The sequence below is a fragment of the Leopardus geoffroyi genome, chromosome A3 (genome assembly GCF_018350155.1).
Source record: "Leopardus geoffroyi isolate Oge1 chromosome A3, O.geoffroyi_Oge1_pat1.0, whole genome shotgun sequence".
Classification (NCBI taxonomy): Eukaryota; Metazoa; Chordata; class Mammalia; order Carnivora; family Felidae; genus Leopardus; species Leopardus geoffroyi.
Genome location: NC_059336.1, coordinates 138,300,076 through 138,321,119, shown reverse-complemented (window position 1 = coordinate 138,321,119; position 21,044 = coordinate 138,300,076). Strand labels below are relative to the sequence as shown.

The 21,044-nt window shown below is 54.3% G+C and overlaps 2 protein-coding genes, 2 long non-coding RNA genes and 1 pseudogene across 4 annotated transcripts in view; 3 read left to right on the top strand and 2 right to left on the bottom strand.

The window, feature by feature from the left end:
- Positions 1-524: 524 nt before the first annotated feature.
- ADI1 (acireductone dioxygenase 1) lies at positions 525-8,024 on the bottom strand. Its single transcript, XM_045447858.1, has 4 exons — positions 7,809-8,024; positions 3,704-3,823; positions 2,452-2,631; positions 525-1,225 (listed from the first exon to the last, which is right to left on the bottom strand). Exons 1-4 carry the CDS (start codon positions 7,926-7,928, stop codon positions 1,106-1,108), a joined length of 540 nt encoding a protein of 179 aa, XP_045303814.1. The 5' UTR covers positions 7,929-8,024; the 3' UTR covers positions 525-1,105.
- On the top strand, positions 4,672-4,755 carry LOC123581815 (annotated as a pseudogene).
- A 34-nt stretch (positions 8,025-8,058) lies between the features above and the next one.
- On the top strand, positions 8,059-9,756 carry LOC123581670. Its single transcript, XR_006703921.1, has 2 exons — positions 8,059-8,221; positions 8,872-9,756. It is a non-coding gene; the product is annotated as an uncharacterized LOC123581670 (long non-coding RNA).
- A 6,347-nt stretch (positions 9,757-16,103) lies between these two features.
- Positions 16,104-21,044, top strand: part of LOC123581672 — a 7,322-nt gene continuing 2,381 nt past the window's right edge. Inside the window, exons 1-2 of the long non-coding RNA XR_006703923.1 lie at positions 16,104-16,218; positions 16,319-16,482. This is a non-coding gene — a long non-coding RNA (uncharacterized LOC123581672). The remainder of the gene's footprint in view (positions 16,219-16,318; positions 16,483-21,044) is intronic.
- Positions 18,660-21,044, bottom strand: part of RNASEH1 (ribonuclease H1) — a 22,362-nt gene continuing 19,977 nt past the window's right edge. The window contains exon 9 of the mRNA XM_045447854.1: positions 18,660-19,710. The gene's annotated coding sequence lies outside the window, so the exon portion shown is untranslated. The remainder of the gene's footprint in view (positions 19,711-21,044) is intronic.

Sequence of the window (21,044 nt, the reverse complement as noted above, 5' to 3'; positions counted from 1 at the left end):
CTTTGAACAGAGGACACACCGTGGGGCACCTGGGGGGCTCGGTCGGCTGAGCGGCGGACTTTGGTTCAGGTCATGATCTCATGGTTCATGGGTTCGAGCCCCGCGTCGGGCTCTGTGCTGACAGCTCAGAGCCTGGAGCCTGCTTTGGATTCTCCGTCCCCGTCTCTCTGCCCTTCCTCTGCTCATGCTCTCTCTCTCTCGCAAATAAAACATTAAAAAAAAAAAAGATGAATTTTAACATGAAGATTTTTAATCCAGTTTAAAAAACACTTAAAACAATCTGCCCATCAAAACAAGAGGTTGATCTGGGGTCTATTACTGTAACAAATTAGGCAAAATCATATTTCAGAATCGTTGAGAAAAAAGATAATGTCCTAGTTTTCTTGTTAAAAAAACAAACAAAAAACCTTGCTTGTAAAAGAGTTAACAGGAAAATCAACCTGGAGATCTCAGTGAACAAACACTAACACAGATGAAATATAAATTCCTTATATGCGTGTATGAATGACCACGACCACAGAAAGTATCTGAACGGTGATTTTAATGACCGGTATGTTCCCGAATAAGGACTCCAAGCCCAGAGCACAGAATTAAGGCAGCTACTTTGTTTCCAACAAGAAAGGGCACAAGGAACCCCGAGTGTCCCCCGACCGCAGTCTCCACCCAGTTCTGGGAGAAAAGTGTCCTCTAGCTGGCCAGTCTGTCATCCACCGTGACACCCGCTTACGAGGCAGACCTGGCGTCGACCGACACGTGCTTACTGTGCGGGCGCCAGGTGTGGCGGGGCGGCTCAGTACTCACATCTGGAAGGTGCTCTCGTCTGCGGGAAAATCGACCGTGCGCGCTGACACGTGGCTGCCGGCCGCCAATCTCGAATTACGTAAAATGTGATTTGTCCACATTCCCAGAGCTGCTAACATGTAAAAATCACTCGTATAAAAAGCTCCTCTCATTAAACGCCCTCGGATCAAATAACCTCGCGGAGGAAGGCTCTCGTGGCCCCCGCTCTACAGCAGAAAAGCGAGGAGGAAGGACAGGTCCTCCGCTGGGATCGCGTTCGGGACATCCCCAAGGGCGAAGGGTGAGCGAGGCCCCCGGGGCGCCGCTACTCCGTCTGCGCCAAGAATTCCACGTACTGCCCCCGAACCTCGAAATGGTCGGCCGGCCGGTTGTACGCCGTCCACACCGGTTCTCCCACAAACAGCCGCATGGCTTTCACGTAGTTCTAGAAAACACACAAACACACCAGCTGTCAAACCAGCCCTCAGGGTGACCTCCCTGGCTGCGTCTACTCCTGCTCCTGCGTCGTAACCACGCGGCCACGTTTCTTCTCCGAAAGGAGGTATGGGCCGCCGGGGCCCCAAGTTCGCGTGCCCAGGAGAGCACGGGGCGCGGAGGTCCAGCGCTGAGCCCACTCCTGCGACCCGCGCTGACCGCCTGCCCGCGCGCTCCCCTCGGCACCGCTCTCCTAACGTCAGGGCCCCGCGCCGCTCAACACCGGCGAGGACGGCGCCCTCCCTCAAATTACCAATGTACGTGCCGTTCAAGTCCGTTCTCGCTTCTAGGAATTTACCCTGGTGACAAAGTCACACCTGTGCAAGTGACAAGCGCGTAAGGTTATTAGTCCCAGCACGGTTCACCGTAGCAAACAGGGAGCGGTCTGCACGCCCAGCGGGAGGGATCGTCCTGACCGTGGAATAAGCCGGCGGGCGGGGGTCTGGGGCTCGTCCGAGGACGGAGCCGGGCGGCTGCACGGAAGGACCCGCCCCCCACCCACGGCCAGGAAATGATCTGAGAGCGGACCCGGGGAAGGGAAACGGAACCTCGTGTAGAGGCCGCCATGTCCTGTGCCGGGAGGACACAATACCCACACTCGCCGGAGCGCACAGGGCTGGGCAGCGGGGGACAAAGGAAGCCGTCCGCTTGACGCCCTTCCAGAATTCTGGGTTTACACCACATGCCTTTAGTTTCCGTTCGGAAACCATACTTACCTCTCGGGTTTGGCCCAAACCCCAACCAGAGAGCGACCTCGCTTCCGTGCCGACGGCCGATCCTCACGCCAGGACTGGTATCGCACTACAGTTTCGCTCCGAACGGAAACGCTCGGGAAAGCGACAGAGCAGCAGGGACCTAGAGACGCCCTCCGAGCTGCACCCCTACACTCAACCACATGCTCTCTCCTTAAAGGAGCGGGATCCCTTCCTGCTGACCTGCCTGGCCTCCCGGGGACCGCGGGTCGTGTGTGCACATGTGCGGCCAAGGACAAAGCCGGAGCTTCCCGACGGCCCGCAGATGGCGTGTGGCCCCCAGGCTCCCGCCGGCCTCTCCCGGGGGGAACCTGGGGCCCCGGCTCACGAGCTCCGGAGCGGCAGGGGCGCCGCTGAGAGGGCAGCGCCGCGAGCTCCCGACATCCGTGCGCGGACACCTGCGAACCCAACACAGCGATCCTACCTTTTCATCCAGCGTGAAGCGGTGATAGATGCCAGCGGGAAGGGTGATCATGTCTCCTTTCTCCATGGAGATGCGGATCCACTTGTCCTCCTTGTCCCTCACATCAAAGTAGCCGCTGCCGTCCAAGACGTAGCGGATCTCGTCGTCCAGGTGTAGGTGCTCCTCGTAGAACATCTTGATCTAGACAGGAAGGACACCGCCACGTCTCTCGGGGCCCGTCCCCAAGTCAGCACAGGTCCAGCCACCGACCCCGCCCTCAAAGACCCTCAAAGCCCTCAAAGGACTGGGGTGGACAGGGTCCCTTCATAAAAGTAGAAATATTCTGGGGGCGCCTGGGGGGCTGAGTCGGTTGAGCATCTGACTTCAGCTCAGGTCATGATCCTCAGGTCAGGGTTCGTGGGTTTGAGCCCCACGTCAGGCTCTGTGCCGACAGCATGGAGCCTGCTTGGGATTCTCTATCTCCATCTGTCTGCCCCTCCCCCACTCACATTCTTTCTCGCTCTCTCTCAAAATAAATAAATAAACTTAAAAAAAAAGTGGGGGGGCGCCTGGGTGGCTCAGTCGGTGATGCAGCCGACTTCAGCTCAGGTAATGATCTCACAGTCCGTGAGTTCGAGCCCCACGTCGGGCTCTGTGCTGACAGCTCAGAGCCTGGAGCCTGTTTCGGATTCTGTGTCTCCCTTTCTCTGCCCCTCCCCCATTCATGCTCTGTCTCTCTCTGTCTCAAAAATAAATAAACATTAAAAAAAAAAGTTTTTTTTTTTAATTAAAAAAAAAAACAACAAACTTTAAAAAAGAAAGCTCCAGGCCCAGAGGGCTTCACTGGTTAATCTGCCAAACATTTCAGGAAAAAATAAAACTGCTGTACACATACTGTTTCCAAAAAACAGAAACGGAGGTAACACTTCTCAGTTTACTCTATGGGCCGGCATTACTCTGATACAAAACTCAAATGAAGACATTAAAAGGAAAAAAAGGAATGCCTGGGTGGGTCAATAAGTTAAGACTCTAACTCTTGGTTTCGGCTCAGGTCGTGATCTCACGGTTTGTGAGTTCAAGCTCCACGTCGGGCTCTGTGCTGACAGCGCAGAGCCTGCTTGGGGTCCTCTCTCCCCCTCTCTCTGCCCCTCCCCTGCTTTCTCTTTCTCAAAATAACTAAATAAACATTTAAAAAAAGCAAAAAAAAAAAGAGCTTGTGTTCACTAGTAGTAAGTAGAATGATTCCTCCTCACGCAGTGTAGAACTCCATTACCTTTTCCTCATAATCTGGTAGTTTATCCTTGCATATGGTTATTATGTCCATCCAGGAATAGTTTCTCTCTTTTCGGATCTTTTCTAACTCTGGATCATTCTCGTATTTGTCAGCATCAAGCTATAAGAGTTTAAACGGCAACAAAAAAGAGGTCACACTAATGCAAGTAAACAAGGATCTCTTTCTGGATCTCCAGAACGATCACATTCCAAATGTATCAGCGAGTCCTTTGTCAATCACAACCTAACCTTCCTTCCCCGCCCTCCCTGTTTCTCTTAAGGGCTTCCCCATCTTCTCTGTACCAGCTGAAGAGGCCGCGGTTGTGTTAAACTCCTGCTCCCTTCCCCCCAGCAGTCCTTCCTGCGGGTTCTACGTCACTGTTCCAGTCCCACTGCCAGGAGCCCAGGTAAAGTGGCCAAGCCTGTCCAAGGGCACCAACCATCCCCCCGCCCCCCATCCTATTCCTCCAGCGCCAGCCCTCTGCAGGTCTGGCCGATCTCTCTACAGCACGTCTCTGGCCCGTCGTGTCCCTGGGCAGAAATGACTCCTGTTCTGAAGGGCTGCACCGCCCTGGGATGCGAGGCCTTCCATCATGAGGCCCTGGGTGTCTCTTCTTCTCTGTCCATATTCCCTGTTTATGTTTAAAGTTTATCTATTGAGAGAGAGAGAAAAGGCATGATATGGGGAGGGGCAAAGAGAGAGGAGAGCGAGAATCCCAAGCAGGATCTGCACTGTCAGCATGGAGCCGGGTGCGGGGCTCGAACTCACAAACTGCAAGATCACGACCTGAGCAGAAGTCAGTGCTTAACCAACCGAGCAACCCAGGCGCCCCTCATTCCCTGTTGTTGTTTAATCTACATCCCAAACCAACGAATAAGAGTATCTGCTTCTCCAAAAGACACCTGATGGTTCACATCCCCGCATCCTTGCTCCTGATGGCTTCCTCCACCTAGAAAGTTCCTTCCCCAAGCTTTGTGCAGTGGCAGTATCGTAGCCAAGGAGGTTTATCCGAGGCGCGATTATTGCTAATTGAAAGTTCCTTCACCATTTTATCACAATCCTATCTATTCTTCAAGGCCCAATTCTAACAACACGTTGGTCATGAAGCCCTCCCCTAGGACTCTAGACAGAATTAGTCTGCACTCCTACTTCAAACTATCGGAAATGAATTTAGTATCCTTGGCCCTACACTGCGATAGAATGCACATTTCATCACAACTACTAAACAACAAACTCCAGAATACCTTTTTTTGAGAGACAGAGAGAGAGAGAGAGAGAGAGAAAGGGCACAAGTGAGTGAAGGGCAGAGAGAGAGAGAGAATCCCAGGAGGGGGAGAAAGAGAGAGAGAGAAGTGGGGCTCACCCAAAGCGGGGCCCGAGCTCACCAGATGCGGAACTCCCAACTCATGAACCGTGAGATCATGACCTGAGCCGAAGTCAGATGCGTAACGGCTGAGCCGTCCAGGCGCCCCCAACTCCAGAATATCTTCAAGTACTAGTCATCGATACATTAATTTCTGCACAGCTGACTCCCCAAGTTATCCAGTCCACCCCGGATGTGCACAGCACCGATCGACTTCAAATGGTGTGTGTCAGAGCTTTGTATCACTCTGCTGTGTCGCTGACAGCAGACAAGAAAAATGGTCCGTCGGTTCCCGATGATCAAGAATGGTTACTACGAAGACAGTACGTAAGAATACGCAGGACACGGGCACTGGGGGGCTCAGTCAGTTAGGCTCTGGCTCCTGATTTCGGCTCAGGTCATATCTCACGGTTTGCTGGTTCGGGCCCCACATCGGGCTCTGTACTGATGGGCGTGCGGAGCCTGCTTGGGATTCTCTCTCTCCCTCTCTCTCAAAATAAATAAAATGAACTTTTAAAAAAAAAAAAAAAAGAATACACAGGACACAAAGACCACAGAGTAAACATAATTTAATTTTTACAGCCCTTTGACTTATCCACAGCAGAAGCAGAAGGCAGGAGGAACTGGGTTTGACCCATGGAATTACTAAAAGATGCCTTTTAAAATGTAGTATTTCAGGGGCGCCTGGGCAGCTCAGTCGGTTGAGGTCCGACTTCGGCTCAGGTCATGATCTTGCAATCTCTGAGTTCGAGCCCCGCATCAGGCTCTGCACTGACAGCTCGGAGCCTGGAGCCTGCTTCGGATTCTGTGTCTCCCTCTCTCTCTGCCCCTCCCCGCTCATGCTGTGTCTCTCTCTCTCTGTCAAAAATTAGTAAATATTAAAAAAAAATGTTTTTAATAAAATGTCGTATTTTATCACTTGGATACTTTCACAAGTTGACCAATATCTCATTCTTGTTCTAAGCTGTAAAAAGCAGAATGAAACCCCCAAAGCACAGTAACTTGACCTTTCCGATTGTTTACATTGCAGATAATTGATTTTACGATAAAACAAAATTTCCCTCTGTAACAGACACTGCATACCATTTGTTTCAAAAATGGTACCTTCCAGCAGGTTGAGTGTTTTAACCTTAGCCTGGGAAAAGACAAATACTCCGTAAACATTAACACAGACACAAAAGCAAACCGTTTAGTAGAGAGGAAGCCCTTTTAATGGGGAGAAGGCCAGCCCTGCTTCTACACTGGCTCATGTGAAAATGAATCAAAGGAGCCTTGTTTACCAAGGAGGGGGAGGCCGGCAGGGGGCGCTCCGACGCCCCGCGCTCCCCGTCAACGGCCGACCCACCAGGAGAAGCCTCGCCTGGCAGGTGGCTGCTACTTCACTACACCTGCAGGTTTCCTCCCACCCCAGCAACGGCCCCGCGAAGCCACCGCTCCAGCTCCCAGTTTACTCCAGAGGGGTTTTTGTTTACGACAGCATTCCCAACTCCTCCTCCACCTTTTTAATAAAAGACTGTTCCTCTCATTTATTAGGGGACTTGACCACGGTTTTGCTTTGCTGTGGTTTGCTTAGGTTGGACTGCAATCCTCTATTCCTAAATAAACCCATTTTCACTGCTAAAATAACGGGGCAGTTCTGTTTTGAAAGTCAACACTACTAGGGGCGCCTGGCTGGCTCAGTCCCTAGAACATGCGACTCCTGATCTCCGGGTTGTGAGTCCGAGCCCCCATGTCTGGTGTAGAGATTACTTAAACAGTTAAACAGTTAAAGAAAATAAAGAAAAGAAAAAAAGGAAAAGAGAGAAAAGGAAGGAAGGAAGGAAGGAAGGAAGGAAGGAAGGAAGGAAGGAAGGAAGGAAGGAAGGAAGGAAAAGAGAGAGAGAACGAACAAACGAACGTTAACACTGCTCAACCAGAGGTACCAAGAAGACCTGCTTCTCCTTTATCTAAGAGAGACCAGATGAGGTCTAAAGTGCTGTTAGGCTGGAACATTCTACGAGCCTGTCCACCGGGGGTAAAGCGTCGCTACAAAACAAATCAGGCTTTATTCCATTCCGGTCCCAGATGGAGCACGCGCGCGGGAGCGGACGTCACAGCAGACTCCGACAGCCGGGGCCCTGCAGCCCGCGGTGGCGGAAGGGGGGGGAGAGCGGTCCTGCCGAGACACCCCCCCCCCCAGACCCCGCACCCCTGCGTGCACCTCGCCAGGAGGGCACACCTGCCGCCGGCGCACCGCACAGGAGACCCTGGGTGGCCCAAGGTCTCCTTCCCCGCTCTCGCCCGCTGCAGTCCGCTAACGCCGCGAACCCACCCGCCGCGTTAGACCACAGACCCCAAACCCCCGCCCCGACAACTCGCGGGGAATCCGACTCCCCCCACAACCGCTCTGCAAGCATGCGCAGCGCGCCCGGGCCGCCCACCACCCAGCGGCGACGCCGAGCATGCGCAGGACGCCCAGGCCCCTAGAGGCGCGCAAGCGCTGAGCGCCCCGCACGCCGCCGCTCGGCCGGATCGTGAGCATGCGCACCGCTCCCGGAGCGCCTAGACTCCAGCCCCGCTACCCAGTGCGCGTTGCGTGCCCCGGGCGCCGCCGACCGCCCGAGCCCTGACCCCCTGTAGGAGCATGCGCAGCTCTTCCCCCGGCCCTGTCCTGGCCGCGGTCCCCACTCGCCGAAGCTTCGGGTGTGCGGGGAGCGCGGGTGGGGGGGGAACACCGCCCCCGCCCGCCCCCGCGCCGCGTACCTTCCAGTAAAGAACCCCGAGCCGGCGAAGCTGCTCCAGGCCGACCGGGCTGCAGGGGTCGCCGCGGTGGGGCAGCCTCGGGTCGTCGGCCGACTCGTCCATGTACCAGGCCTGCACCATGGCCGGGCCGGGGACGCGGTGCAGGAAGAACGGGCGCGCCGCGCGGGGAAGGCCCTTGCCCCGGCGCGGCCGGGCGGGGCGGGGCCGGCGCGCCCGTCGGAGGGGGCGGGGCGTGGGGGAGAGAAGGGGGACTGCGGGGAGCGGGGCGGGCGGGGAGGGGGTGCAACGGGGGGGCGGGGCTGGTGACCAGGAGGAAGAGCCTGCCCCAGGGCCAAGGGTCAACTTGCTGCCGCTCAGCGGGGACCGCGTGGGTGACACAGACGGAATTCGCACCGAGTCTGGCTTCGTCCTAGGTAAACGGGGCGTCCCGAGTCTTTCCTACTGCCCTGCTCTCGGGGTGCACGGGGCGCAGGTAAAATTCAGCGTCCTCCAGCTCTCTGCAAGTGGCTCCGGGTGCTACGATCTCTGGACAGCCAGAAGAATCTTGTGAAACAAACAGTATTTTACAGGAAGGAAACTAAATGCCATCCAAAAAAAGTGGTTTTATCACAACCCACTTAGCTGATGTGGGACCCAGCACGGCTCGAGGTCAGGTCAAGTCACCACGCAGGACAGGTGTCACTCAGGAGACTGTGCCTTTTCCAACCCCTCCCCCCTTCTTTGTAACTGCAGCAGGTCTACAGTACGACCCTGTATTTTTAAACCGCCCATCCCCCTTCCCAGGGTTAGGACTTAACGTCCTAGGAGAAATAAACAAGCTTCCCTTTACCAGTCTTTGAATTGATAATTTAGCAGATTAGAAAAGAAAAGAAAGGTTCATTTCTTTCAAAGCAGTGAACCAGGAAAGATGGGATTATTTCAGCCATTCACCACGGTCTCTAGCAGGGAATCAAGTAACTGGGAAAGGTATGGGATTTAAACTAGACCGCTCTAGTCCACTCTAGAACTTCCCCAAGTTGTACACAAGGCACGCATTTACTTCGTGTCCGTTCTGCTGCTGCAGCGACTGCACAGTGGAGAGCCCGCCTCTCCAGCTCCACCAGCGACAGCTCGTCCTCCAGGATTCCACCTTTGACATCACTGCCGGTTTTGTTCTGCGCTTCGTGACAAAGCTGCGGGGAACGTGGTGGTTGATGGTGGTCTCACCCCACGCCCTCCCCTTAGCCCACCCTGTAGAGCTGCAGAGCTCGCCAGTCCCTGCCGGCCGCTCCCACAAGGCAGCCCCGGTGCCCCCCTGTTGCCAGGTCCAGTCCGTGCTTCTGTCCTCAGTCAGTTCGTCACAGTTGCCTACTCCCTTCCCGAGACATTTCTTGTCATTTCCCTTCCGCTCCCTCCTGGTTCTCCGTGGCGTGGCCACAATGTGCTGGGGTGCCCAGGGCTCTCCGTGTGCTGTCCTGTATCCGCACACGCTGTAGGTGTGCTCGTGTGGTGCAGTACACATCGATGACTGACCCCCACCATCTGTCTCCAGCCAGGACCTCTTCTGAGACCAGGCTCCATGTCTAACTTGGCATCACCACACGCATGGTCGGTGTCTAGACCTAACTCAGCCGAAACGGAGTCGAGCGCCTGCACACCCAGCCGTGTCTCCCCAGCCTTTCCTGACCCAGCGAACAGCAGCGCCAGCCACGCAGTGCCTTAATCCAAACGTCTAGGGATTTTGTGTTTCCTCTCCCCTCCCCTCAGCATCCAGCCAAGTCTAGCAGCAAATCCTGTCGCTTTGACCTCCAAACACACCACACATCCACTCACTTACCCCATCCCGGGTCCTTCTGCCCTCTTTTCTTGCCTGATGAAATGGACTTACTGAAATTGACCCCCTGCTTCCGTTTCTGTGGCTGCACACTTCCATGCAGAGCGTGTATTAAAAAACACAAACGGGATTGTGTCACCTGTCTGCTTGGCCCTCCTTTCCCAACCGCCCGGCTGCCCACCACCTCTCCAGCCTCTGCCCCCCGCCTGTTCTCTGCCCTCCACACGCGCGGGTCTCTCAGCGTCTGAGTCTGCTGTCCTCCCTACTTCGGGGCCTTTGCCAGTGCGTTTTCCCTCCCTCCATCCTGCAGACACCGTTCTCCCCTGCGCGCTTCCCTTCTCCGCTTAGGACCCCTCCCTAGAGAGGCCTTCTGACCGCACCCCGCGCGGCTGGGAGGTCTCCCTGTTTCACACACTCCTGGTGCTTGTCTGTAATGCTGTATTTGGCTAATGTCAGCCTCCACCTTAGGACTGTCGGTCCCATGTTTTTGGTACTTGCTGAACGAATACATGTGTGTTGCCAATGACAACTTGTGTCTTGGGGTCAGGGTGTGTCTTCCAGGCACCAGTGCCTGGTATGTGACAGGCGACAAAAGGACGTCTGCTGAATGAAAGCGGAAAGGCTATGAGAAGCACTCCAGAGTTTCCACAACATCACTACAACTGCCCTCCTAACTCAAATCAAATCTCCTTCTCTAGAAAATAATGCTGTGCGCTGGGTAATCTTCTGTGGGCTTCCCACATGTGGTCTCACCTGCCCTCACGTTTCTTTTATGTTTATTTATTTTTGAAAGAGGGTGTCAGCAGGGGAGGAGCAGAGAGAGGTAGAGACAGAGGATCCAAGGCAGGCTCTGCGCTGTCAGCACAGAGCCCAATGTAGGGCTCGAACCCATGAACTGTGAGATCGCTACTTGAGCTGAAGTCCGACGCTTAACCGACTGAGCCACCCAGGCCCCCTTACTACCGACGTTTAACGACAACTGAGGCAAGCAGGGCTCATAACTGGCTCAAGGTCACACGGCCAGGAAAGAGCAAGGCTGGGATCTGAGCTCCCTGCAAAGCATGCGGCGGTTGGGGGGAATGACCGCTTCCTGGAACTAAGTACCTGCAGGGTCGCCCCCACCCCACCCCACCCCCCCGCCCCCGCCACCATAGGGCAGCACAGCACAGTCGTGTGTCACCGTTCGTTGGCCTCCACGTTAAGCAGGAGCCTTGTTTATTTTTCACTATTGGGGAGGAGAGAGGGAGCTGTTTTATGTCCGTATAAACAACCATACTGTGGAAAAGCAGGACAAGCGGCCGCGGAACCTGGCACTCGCTGGCAGAGCGGGTCCGAGCAGGCAGAAGCAGACACGAACAGCACGCATCGCATCGCTTTCCTGTGACCAGTGCTGCCCTCCGGGAATCCTCCTTAGAAGCGAAGAAGTCTCTTGAAATTGAACTGCTTCTTCCAGCAGAATAGCCAGCAGCAGCCAAGAAATACATCATGCAACCGGAGTTTATCACCCCGAAGTGGGCAGCTCGGGAAGGATCTGTAGATGCTTTGAAAGACAGATGGTCGCCCTCCCTGCGGCCCTGCCCGCACACCCGCCACCCATCCACGGGTGTGAGCCCGTGCCAGCGACGTGCTTCCTCTGCGAGGGTCTTTCGGGCTTCGTGGGCCAAGAGGCAGAATCAAGCAGAGGAGACGGGTCCTTCAGTAGCAACTGTTTTGAAATGTGAAAAACAGGCGCCTGGGTGGCTCAGCTGGTTAAGCGTCCGACTTTTGATTTCAGCTCAGGCCACAATCTCATGGTTTGTGGGTTTGCGCCCTGCGTCAGGCTCCGTGCTGACAGCGGGGAGCCTGCTTGGGATTCTCTGTCTCCCCCTCTCTGTACCCCTCCCCCCGTTCTCTCTCTCAAAATAAACTTTTTTTTTTTTTAATTTTTTTTCAATGTTTATTTATTTTGGGGACAGAGAGAGACAGAGCATGAATGGGGGAGGGGCAGAGAGAGAGGGAGACACAGAATCGGAAACAGGCTCCAGGCTCCGAGCCATCAGCCCAGAGCCCGACGCGGGGCTCGAACTCACGGACCGCGAGATCGTGACCTGGCTGAAGTCGGACGCTTAACCGACTGCGCCACCCAGGCGCCCCTCAAAATAAACTTTTAAAAAAATGTAAAAGCCATTCTTAGCTCACAGAACATACAAAAACAGGCATCAGGCTGGAATCCGCTGACCCCACTGTATCCCAATAATAGTATTAAAATTGTATTTCCCTGGCCTGTGGGGAGCACTTTGTCAGAGTCTCAGAGTTCACGCTACTAACAAGCCAAGGAGGGAGCTTGCCATAAGCTTGTGCATGCGGGCAGAAGACCCGAGTCTCCTGGGTCAGAGGCAAGGCCCGGTGCCCGACTCAACGGCAGTGGCTGGTGTCAGTGTCTCTGCACCGGCCCCTCCCAGGGAACGCGAAGAGACTAGAAGACACCCGTGTGCTCAGCGGGTTGCACTGAGCTTAGGAACCTAGATCTCCATTATACCGGGCAGGAAGCACGCCTGCCCCTGCTCCAGGGACACACCAACCACATGGGTCTTCCAAGGCCATTGGGCTAAACAAAGATCCCTGCAAGGGTAGTCAGGATCCCATTGGTGTGTGTGCAGAAATGTCAGAGGCCCGTGGAGAACCGGGGCCCGCTCTATGTGCATTTATTGGACAGAGTCTTGGAAATATGACAGAGTGCTCACGGTCCTGAAGGTGAGAAGTGTGGGCGCGGCGAGGGTCACCCTCTGCTCAGCGTCACAAGCTGCAGTCAAGGTCGCTGCGGCTGCCTCCTTGCTGGAGCGTGCTTGTTGGCAGAACTCACTCAGTAAACCCGAGACCCCTCTTTTCTTACTGGCTGGTGACCAGGAGCCGCTCTCTATGCCCAGAAGATGCCCTCAGTCCTTTGCCCATAACATAGACGCCTACTTCTCTAAGCCAACAGGAAAGGCTTTATCCCTTTGAATCTCTCCTTCCAAGAAGATCTCGCCCGATTAGTTCCGGCTCACCAAAGATAATCTCCATTTTGATGAACTCCGAGTCCAGTGGTTTGGGGCTTTAGTTACTCCTGCAGTAAGGCTCAGTAATTTCACCAGCAGCCAGACTCACAGCGCCACCCACACTCAAGGGTCTGATACAGGGCTTGTCCACCAGGGGGGGAAATCTCAAAATGCCACTTACCACATCCATAAGTCTCTGTATTGTCCCTACTCACTGTCACAATGACTGAGCAGAGACTGAAAATGGTTAAGAACGGTGGCACCAGGGGTGCTTGGGTGGCTCAGTTGGTTGAGCGTCCGACTTCGGCTCAGGTCATGATCTCAGGGTTCGTGAGTTCAAGCCGCACGTTGAGCTCGCTGCTGTCAGCCTGTCAACGCAGAGCCCGCTACACTACGGACCCTCTGCCCCCTCTCTCTGCCCCTCCCCAGCTTGCGCTCTCCCCCAAAATAGGTCAATATTTAAAAAAAATAAAAATTAAAAAGTGGCCCCTGCTCACTTTTACTTATTTACCAGCTGTCCATGTTTTAGGTATAAACACAGTTATCAATGTCATGGTTTCATTGGATTTAGGATTCTTAAATTGATGGTAACTAGAAAACTTTTTAAGATACAGTAAAAAAAAAAAAAAAAAAAAAAAAAAAAAAACCTCTACAGAGGCCAGGAGAATAACCTTGACTCAAGCATGACACTTCCTCAAGTTGCTAGGCATGGGGAATAAGCTTAGGAATTCCCTGAGCCTGCACACATGGGTTAACAAGGCCTAAAGAAATAGCCACAGGATGAACACACCCAAGTTTGGGTAAAAAAGGTCAGGAAAATGGGGCAAAGGCCCCCAGAATAGGACAAAAGTATAGGAATAGGAAATCACAGGATGAAAGCACCCAAAAATAGTAAACGAGATTAGGTGTTCAGGGGGGAAATGCCCCCCAACTTAGTACAACGGCAGAAAGCTGCTTTCACAGGAAGAAAGGACCAAATTAGGTGAACAGGTAAACAGCGCTATAGATCGGTGGGGTGTAGTTGCCCAGAGAGGAGCTAATTAGCAAAAGAAAGGTGCCTTGTTGACCCTGACGTGGCTTGCTCGGTCTTTCTCATCCCCTAGGCCAGTTTAGGTAAACAGAGGTGGGGCCTCACGTCTGCTGTAAACAACTTTCCACCCAGTGTCCGGAGTCTGTTTTGTATTGACCCAAACCCCTAACAGCGCATGTCTTCAACACCCCCTTTCCTCCTGCCCACGAGTTAATGTTCACGGTTTCATTCTCTTGGTACACGCCCATCACGCTTGTAAGCCTTCTGACCCCAACAAAGACGGAGCAAGGACCCTTACTTGGGGCTCCTGTCTCCTCCCGTATTAGCCTCTCGTATTTTAATCCCGCGTCTGCCCTGTTGCTGGACAAGAGGGAACTCCAGATCCAGAGTATACGACAGCTGGGTAAGCCTTAGGAGACGATCACAAGTTTTTTTCTGGCAGGGAGGGTTCTGGACGGCACAGCCATCGTAACCGCAGCCTCAGTAAGGGCCGCGTGTTTACTGTTCCAGCAGCGCACCGCCCCCGGCGACCACCGCGCGCTGAGTCAAGTCAGACGGCGGAGGCAGGCTCACTCGGCTCAATTTTGAGACAGCGTCTGCCGGGCGCCCTGGCTGGAACAGCGATGGTGATCTGGGGGCGAGTTCGGCCTGCAGGCCAATCGTACGGGCCTCTCTCCTGGCAACGGTCACACTTGGGTTGATAGCAGAGATGCTTTCTGTGCGCTTCCCTTGCGTCACAGACATTAACGCGTCGACGCACACGTCGACATTTCCTAATTGTTTACGGCTTCCTCATCTTTCTTCATCTCTCGAGAGATGCGGGGCCTCACGTCTGGCCGGCTTTCCTGCACGTGTGTCCGAGCAGCCACGGCGGCAGGTGGCACAGGAGTGTCGCACGAGCGCCAGCAGCTGCCCCGGCGCGGCCTTTGCCCCCTCACCGCGCTGCTCCGCACAGGGAGGGCCCGCCGCGTCTTGGCTCCTGGGGATGTGTTTCCACGCTGCAGCCCCTCGTGCTTTAGGAACCACGGCCCAGCTTCGTGGCTCCGGGGACAGGAGCGCAACGTGCAAAGCGAACGAAACAGAACAAAGATAGGTTGGCTCTGCTGCGGGCTGGGGGGCCTCGCCTCAAGCAAGACTGCGCTGGGCTCAGAGGGTGCTAAGGGCTCCCTCCCTCCCGGCCTCGGCCTCAGCCTGCCTCGGCTCTCCTCCCCAAGAGCTGGCTCAATTCTCACCTCCCGTAACGAGCTTCCTGTCGGTACAGGAAACCCAGCCCCCAGTAGCTCCGCAGCCATGCTTGTAATTCATGAGAAAGGAGCTCTTTTAGGTGGTGTCTGGAGAGCCAGTCTCATGGAAGGTTCCAGATGGCCCAGGCAGAACCATGCGTCCACCCCCCTTGGATCTCTGCCGAAGCCCGAGGTCGGCCATCCAGCGAGGCCGGGCCTGGCAGCCCCTTGGGACAAAGCCGGGACCCCTGAGGACCCGGAGGAGGAGGGCCGGGCAGACAACCGGGCAGACGCTCTGGAACACTGGGCTGCCAAGGCCCTCCTACTCGGTGGGTGTCTCTCTGAGGAGAGCAGAGGGCCTGGCAACTGCTGTCAAGTCGGCGCCACCCGTCCCTGTCCTTGGGCCCTGTGCCCTGCGGCCCCTCACTGTTGACGCCCACGTGTGAGGGAGACCAGCCCAGCCCCACAGAGCAGCCTGTGTCTGGGTGACTTTCCCGTCACGGCCAGAGCTCAGCCCATGTCTTCTACCCGGAAAGCCTGAGGGCTTTCTGGAAAAGAGAGGAAGTGTGAAGGGAGTGCTGGCGTCATAAATAACAGCAGAGGTGCCAATGGTTGGAAGCAACGGGTGCACCGGGATAAAAATTATCGTTGAAAAGAAAGGGCCGAAAATAAAGGTTGGCCGTGAAACACAAGGGCCCATCTAGAAATGGAACGTAGGGCTGACACAGGACTTGCGGGAGGAAAAGCCGCGGGCCGTCCCCTATCCTACAACCTGGCCAGTTCGCTGAAAGACTTTCATACAATGAAACTGGGTGACAGGGATGTATGCACGTTCATAAAACTATTCTTTTTGCATGTATATTTGGACAATTTCAATGGTTTTTACAAAAAGTTGTGGTATTTTGGGGCGCCTGGGTGGCGCAGTCGGTTAAGCGTCCGACTTCAGCCAGGTCACGATCTCGCGGTCCGTGAGTTCGAGCCCCGCGTCGGGCTCTGGGCTGATGGCTCAGAGCCTGGAGCCTGTTTCCGATTCTGTGTCTCCCTCTCTCTCTGCCCCTCCCCCGTTCATGCTCTGTCTCTCTCTGTCCCAAAAATAAATAAACGTTGAAAAAAAAAATCAAAAAGTTGTGGTATTTTGAATTCAGAAACAAGCCAGCTGTGTGTGAACGGTGAACTGTTCGTACCTGAAAAAAGGGAGTCGGAGTGGATTTCTCACCAAAGGAGCAGCACGACGCAGCCCCTGGAGGCCGTGGTCTAAAGGAGAGCATTTCTCGGGCTCTTAACACGTCTTTCAAAGAAGAAAGAAGAAGGAGACATTCAGACATTGGTAGGCACGACCCTCTCTTGCCCTGGGGACAGAGGCAGCCTCATTTGCAGCCTCTCAGTGAGTCATCCCACGCCCTTGGGCTTCCAGGATGTCTCTCCAGACGTCATCATACCTGCGTCACACTGTCCCCAAACACTTGCTCCGATGAGACTCTTCCCCAGGCGTGCTCCATGTCACATACGTTGAGAGGAAGGATCGGGAAAAAGCCTTCTGAGGTCAAAAACTCTGAGGGGGCCTCCTATGCTAACTCTCTTCTGGAAAGTGGTGAGGCTCGTCACCAAGACGCGCGTAAGGGTGATAAGACTCCTCCTCTTGGAGGGCGGCACGTACTCATGCCAAACACGTCCCGCACGACATTCTTTGGTGAACACTGACAAAAGTGCAGCAAGTGACCGAAGTAGCAATTAGTAAAGACGGACCGCGTTCGCCAAAAAGACCACTTCCCCAGCTGGGGGCACGTAACCAAAGCACAGACGGGGCTCAGGGCCGCATTTCCAGACAGCCGCGTAGGAGGTGAGGAGGCAGGGACTTCGAGATTCACAGGGAGTCGTCACAACATTGACTTTCTTTAACGACACAGGATTGGTTAGTGGTTAGCTCATAGCAACTTTTGGGAAAGAAAGGTTTTGTTCGCGATTTCCAGGGGCCTAAGCGAGAAGTGGCCCAGGTTGGGCCGTCTTGCAAAATAAACATTAATCTGTTTGTATAACCAAACTGGTTTTGTCTGCTCGGGGGATTTTCAAGGCAGGTCTCCGTTTGCTTTTGATTCTAACACCTGCCAATGTTGGGGGGCAGGGCAGCAGAAACACGAGAACACCCAACGACTACAGTAAGCACTGGGACTAAGTCTTAGTAATAAAAACCACAAGGACGTATAAGTAACAGATACTGACATTTGGGAAATAGTTTTTCAGAAAGCAAATCTCACTCTCGTGGAAAATCAACTTTGGCCGGCGTGACAGATTCTCACGGGCCAAATATCTGGCAGTGAGGATCCCAGGACGTTGGCACGCGTGAGCCCCGTTAAGACGGGGAGGGGGAACGTAACGCAGGGAAACGGGAGTAACACGTGACCGCCTTGGGTCGGAGAGGGGAGGACGGCGTCAGAGGGGGAGAGGGACCCAGAGGGAGGTGGGGAGGTGGGAAGGGGCAGGGAAGCCTGCAGGGTATGAGTCTCCACGAGCAGCCAGAGGAAGGAGTTGGGGGAGGGGGGAGCCCAAACACCTGGAGGAAGCAGAGAGAACGGTCAGCACACGGCCTGGGGCGCTGGGTCCTGGACCTCGGGGCCTGAGGTGCATCAGCTGGGGCAGCAGGAGGAGGCCCTGAGGGCGGCAGGGCCAGAGCGTGGGGACGCTCACGGCCACTTGGTGTGATGGGAGTCGGGCTTCTAGACGGAGAACCACCTGCGGGGCAGGCTAGACGGAAGCAAGGAAAGCGGGGAGGCTACTGCAATCTTCCGAGTGACAGAGGTCGGCGCTTGGGTCAGGACCTAGTATGTGCGTGGTGGCAACGGTCAGGTTCCGGATCGGTTTTGCACGAAGGCCAACCAGAGCTGACGATGCAGGGATGTGAGGCACAGGCGTGGGGCGGTCAGGGGTCTTCTGGGGCTGCGGCCCGAGAGCCTGGGGGGACGGAGTCGTGGCGGGTGGAGATGGAGGAGACCGTGGACTACGGGCTGTGCGGATTTGGGGTGGGGGCAGAGCGGAGTCTGGGTCGCACAGGCTGTGTCTGCGACGTCCGTCAGAGGTCCGAGGGGAGACGCTGAAGAAACCTCAGGCTGCAATCTGGGTAGAGCCCACTCCAGACGCACTGCTGACCGTTGGTCCTGCGGGTCCGCGTCTCGCAGGAGCGGGAGCAGGTGAACACCCGAGCCCACCCCGGAGGCGTGCGGGCGGGAGGGTCCGGTTCCGAGCCGGCACCACCTCCCTGCTGTGGCCCGGGGGAGTCACAGGACTCTGTTCTGCAGGTGTCTGGCTTCCTGTCCCTCCAGCCTGGCCTGGGCCCTGCTGTTTGTTCTTCGCCGGCTCCGGGGCTCCCCCCTGGCAACCCAAGCACCGCACCCAGGTCCGGCCCAAGTCCCTGCCTATCTGAGTGGCGCCAAACTACAGGAGGAGCCGGGACATAAACTCAGGAACTCCACATCCACTGTTGTCCCTTTTTTTTTTTAATTGCTTTTAATGTTTATTTTTGAGAGACACAGAGCATGAGCAGGGGAGGGGAGAGAGAGAGAGAGAGGGAGACACAGAATCCGAAGCAGGTTCCAGGCTCCGAGCTGTCAGCACAGAGAACAACATGAACAACAGGGGGCTTGAACCCACACACCGCGAGATCATGACCTGAGCCGAAGTCAGGCGCTTAACTGACTGAGCCGCCCGGGCGCCCCTCCCGCAGCTTTATTGAGGCAGAGTTGACAAAATTATATGTACGTGTACAACATGATTTTTAAAAGACTTTATTCTTTTAGAGTTTTAAGTTCACAGCCAAGTTAGGAGGAAGGTAGATTGCCCCTAGAGCCCCGCGTCCCAGCCCCGCCCCCCCAGGGTCCATGCGTTACAACTGACGGAGGTAAACTGAGGCATCATCACCCGGCGTCGAATTTGCGTAGGACTCACTCGTGGTCTCGCACGTTCTGGGGGTCTGCACAAATGGTAACAAAGCGCACCCAGCACTGCAGTATCACAAAGAGCACTCTCGCAGCCCCAAAACCCTGTGGGCCCCACCCGTCCCTCCCTCCACCCCCACCCCAACCCCTGGCCACCCCTGACCCGTTAACTGTGTCCACAGGTTTGCCTTTTCCAGAATGTCCTAGAGTTGTGATCATTCAGCACATAGCCTTTTCAGATTCGATTTGCACTCAGTAACGTGTATTTACGGTCCCTCCGTGTCTTTTCGTGACTTGAGGGTTCGTTACGGTTTAGCGAATATGGATGTTCCAGGGCGTTTGTCCAGTCACCCGGTTGCTTCCAGGGCTTGGCCATTACACACAGATCTACAAACATCCGTGTGCAAGTTCTGGGTGGACGTAAGTTTTCAACCCCTTTGGGTGAGTACCAAGGGCGTGACTGCCGGGTCGCGTGGTAAGAGTAGGTTTCGTTTTGTAAGAACCCGCCAAACCGTCTTCCCAAGTGGCTGCGTGACCCTGCGTCCCCGGCAGCAAGCAGTGAGCACTCACGAGGCCTCACCAGCATCTGGTGCCGTCGGAGTTCGGGTTTGGGCTGCTCTGGTACGTGTGCAGCGGCGTGGCGGCTGTAAACCGCTCGTCCCTGACGGTTTGTGCCGTGGACCGGCTCTTCAGGTGCTTACCTGCCACCTGTGTATCTTCTTCGGTGAGGTCTCTGTCAAGGCCACCGATCCGTTTTCTGGGCGGGTTGGTTTGCTAATTCTGGAGTTTTGAGTCCTTTGTGTGTTCTGGAGAAGTCTTTTCTCAGAGGTGCCTCTTGCAGATACTCTCCCCAAGTCTGTGGCTTGTCTTCTCATTCTCTCGACGGTGTCCTTCAAGAACAGAAGTTTTTCATTTTAACAAGTACAGAGTATTAGTTCGTCCATGACCTGTGTCTTTGGTGTTGGATCTAAGAAGGCACTGCCACACCCAAGGGCACCTTGCTCTTCTGCTATATCTTCCAGAAGTTTTATGGTTTTGTGTTTTACATTTAGATCTAGTATCCATTCTGAGTTAATTAAAAAAAAATTTTTTTTTAATGTTTATTTTTAAGACAGAGCACGAGCGGCAGAAGGGAAGAGAGAGAGGGAGACACAGAATCCGAAGCAGGCTCCAGGCTCCGAGCTGTTAGCACAGAGCCCGACGCGGGGCTCAAACCCACAAACTGTGAGATCATGACCCGGGCCAAAGTTGGACGCTTCACCGACTGAGCCACCCAGGCGCCCCAATTCTGAGTTAATTTTTGTGAAGAGTGTCAGGTCTGGGTCTAGATTCATTCTTTTGCGTGAGGATGCAGTTTTCTAGCAACATTTGTTGAAAAGACTATCTTCGCTCCATTGAGTTGTCTTTGCCCTTTCGTCAAAGACAAGGTGACTATACTTATGTGGGTCTACTTTGGCCAATGTGCTGATTTATACACACACTGTAAAATGATTATTACCATCAAGTTAATTAACACATCCATCACCTCCCAGGTAAACTTTTATTTGTACGTGTGCATGAACAACGCTTAAGATTTACTCTTAGCAGAGGTGCCTGGGTGGCTCAAGTCAGTTAAGCTTCTGACTTTGGCTCAGGTCATGATCTCACGGTTCATGAGTTCGAGCCCCACCTCAGGCTCCGTGCTGGTAAGTGCAGAGCCTGTAGGGGATGGTCTCTTTCTCCCTCTCTCTCTGCCCCTTCCCAATCATGTGTTTTCTCTCTCAAAATTAAAAAAAGGATTTACTCTTAGCAAACTTCAAGTATACCGTACAATATTATCAACGATAGTCACATGCCATACCTGTTTCTTCTTCTTTAAAAAGGCTTGAATAAAGGTGTAGTATTTACTTTCTTTAGATGGAAAACCATCTAGATTTATAAAAAGATTTCCAACCTCTCCAGAAATCTCAAATGTAAATTAGAGCAAGGAGTCTGGTAAAGGGCCTTGGCAAAGATGAAAAAGTATCTACAGAAAAGGTATGGGGAGACTTAATATTAGTGCGGGTACAGACTTACGGATACTTTTTATGAAAAATGCAAAGGCTTCTGAAAAGCAGTATGGATACACACACACACACACACACACACACACACACACTTGTACATTTGACCCAGAGTGGCCTCCTCTCTCTGGGGATCACCGAACAAGTAGGGTGCCTTCCCAACCTCTCGGTCAACCCATACA

Bases quoted from the DNA above. Each gene is read 5' to 3' on its own strand.
- ADI1 (XM_045447858.1), bottom strand. From the start codon at position 7,928: ATGGTGCAGGCCTGGTACATGGACGAGTCGGCCGACGACCCGAGGCTG. The intron at 3,824-7,808 runs GTACGCGGCGCG...AAACTCTTATAG, and splicing joins TCGGGGTTCTTTACTGGAAG to CTTGATGCTGACAAATACGA. The intron at 2,632-3,703 runs GTAATGGAGTTC...CTTCCTGTCTAG, and splicing joins TACCAGATTATGAGGAAAAG to ATCAAGATGTTCTACGAGGA.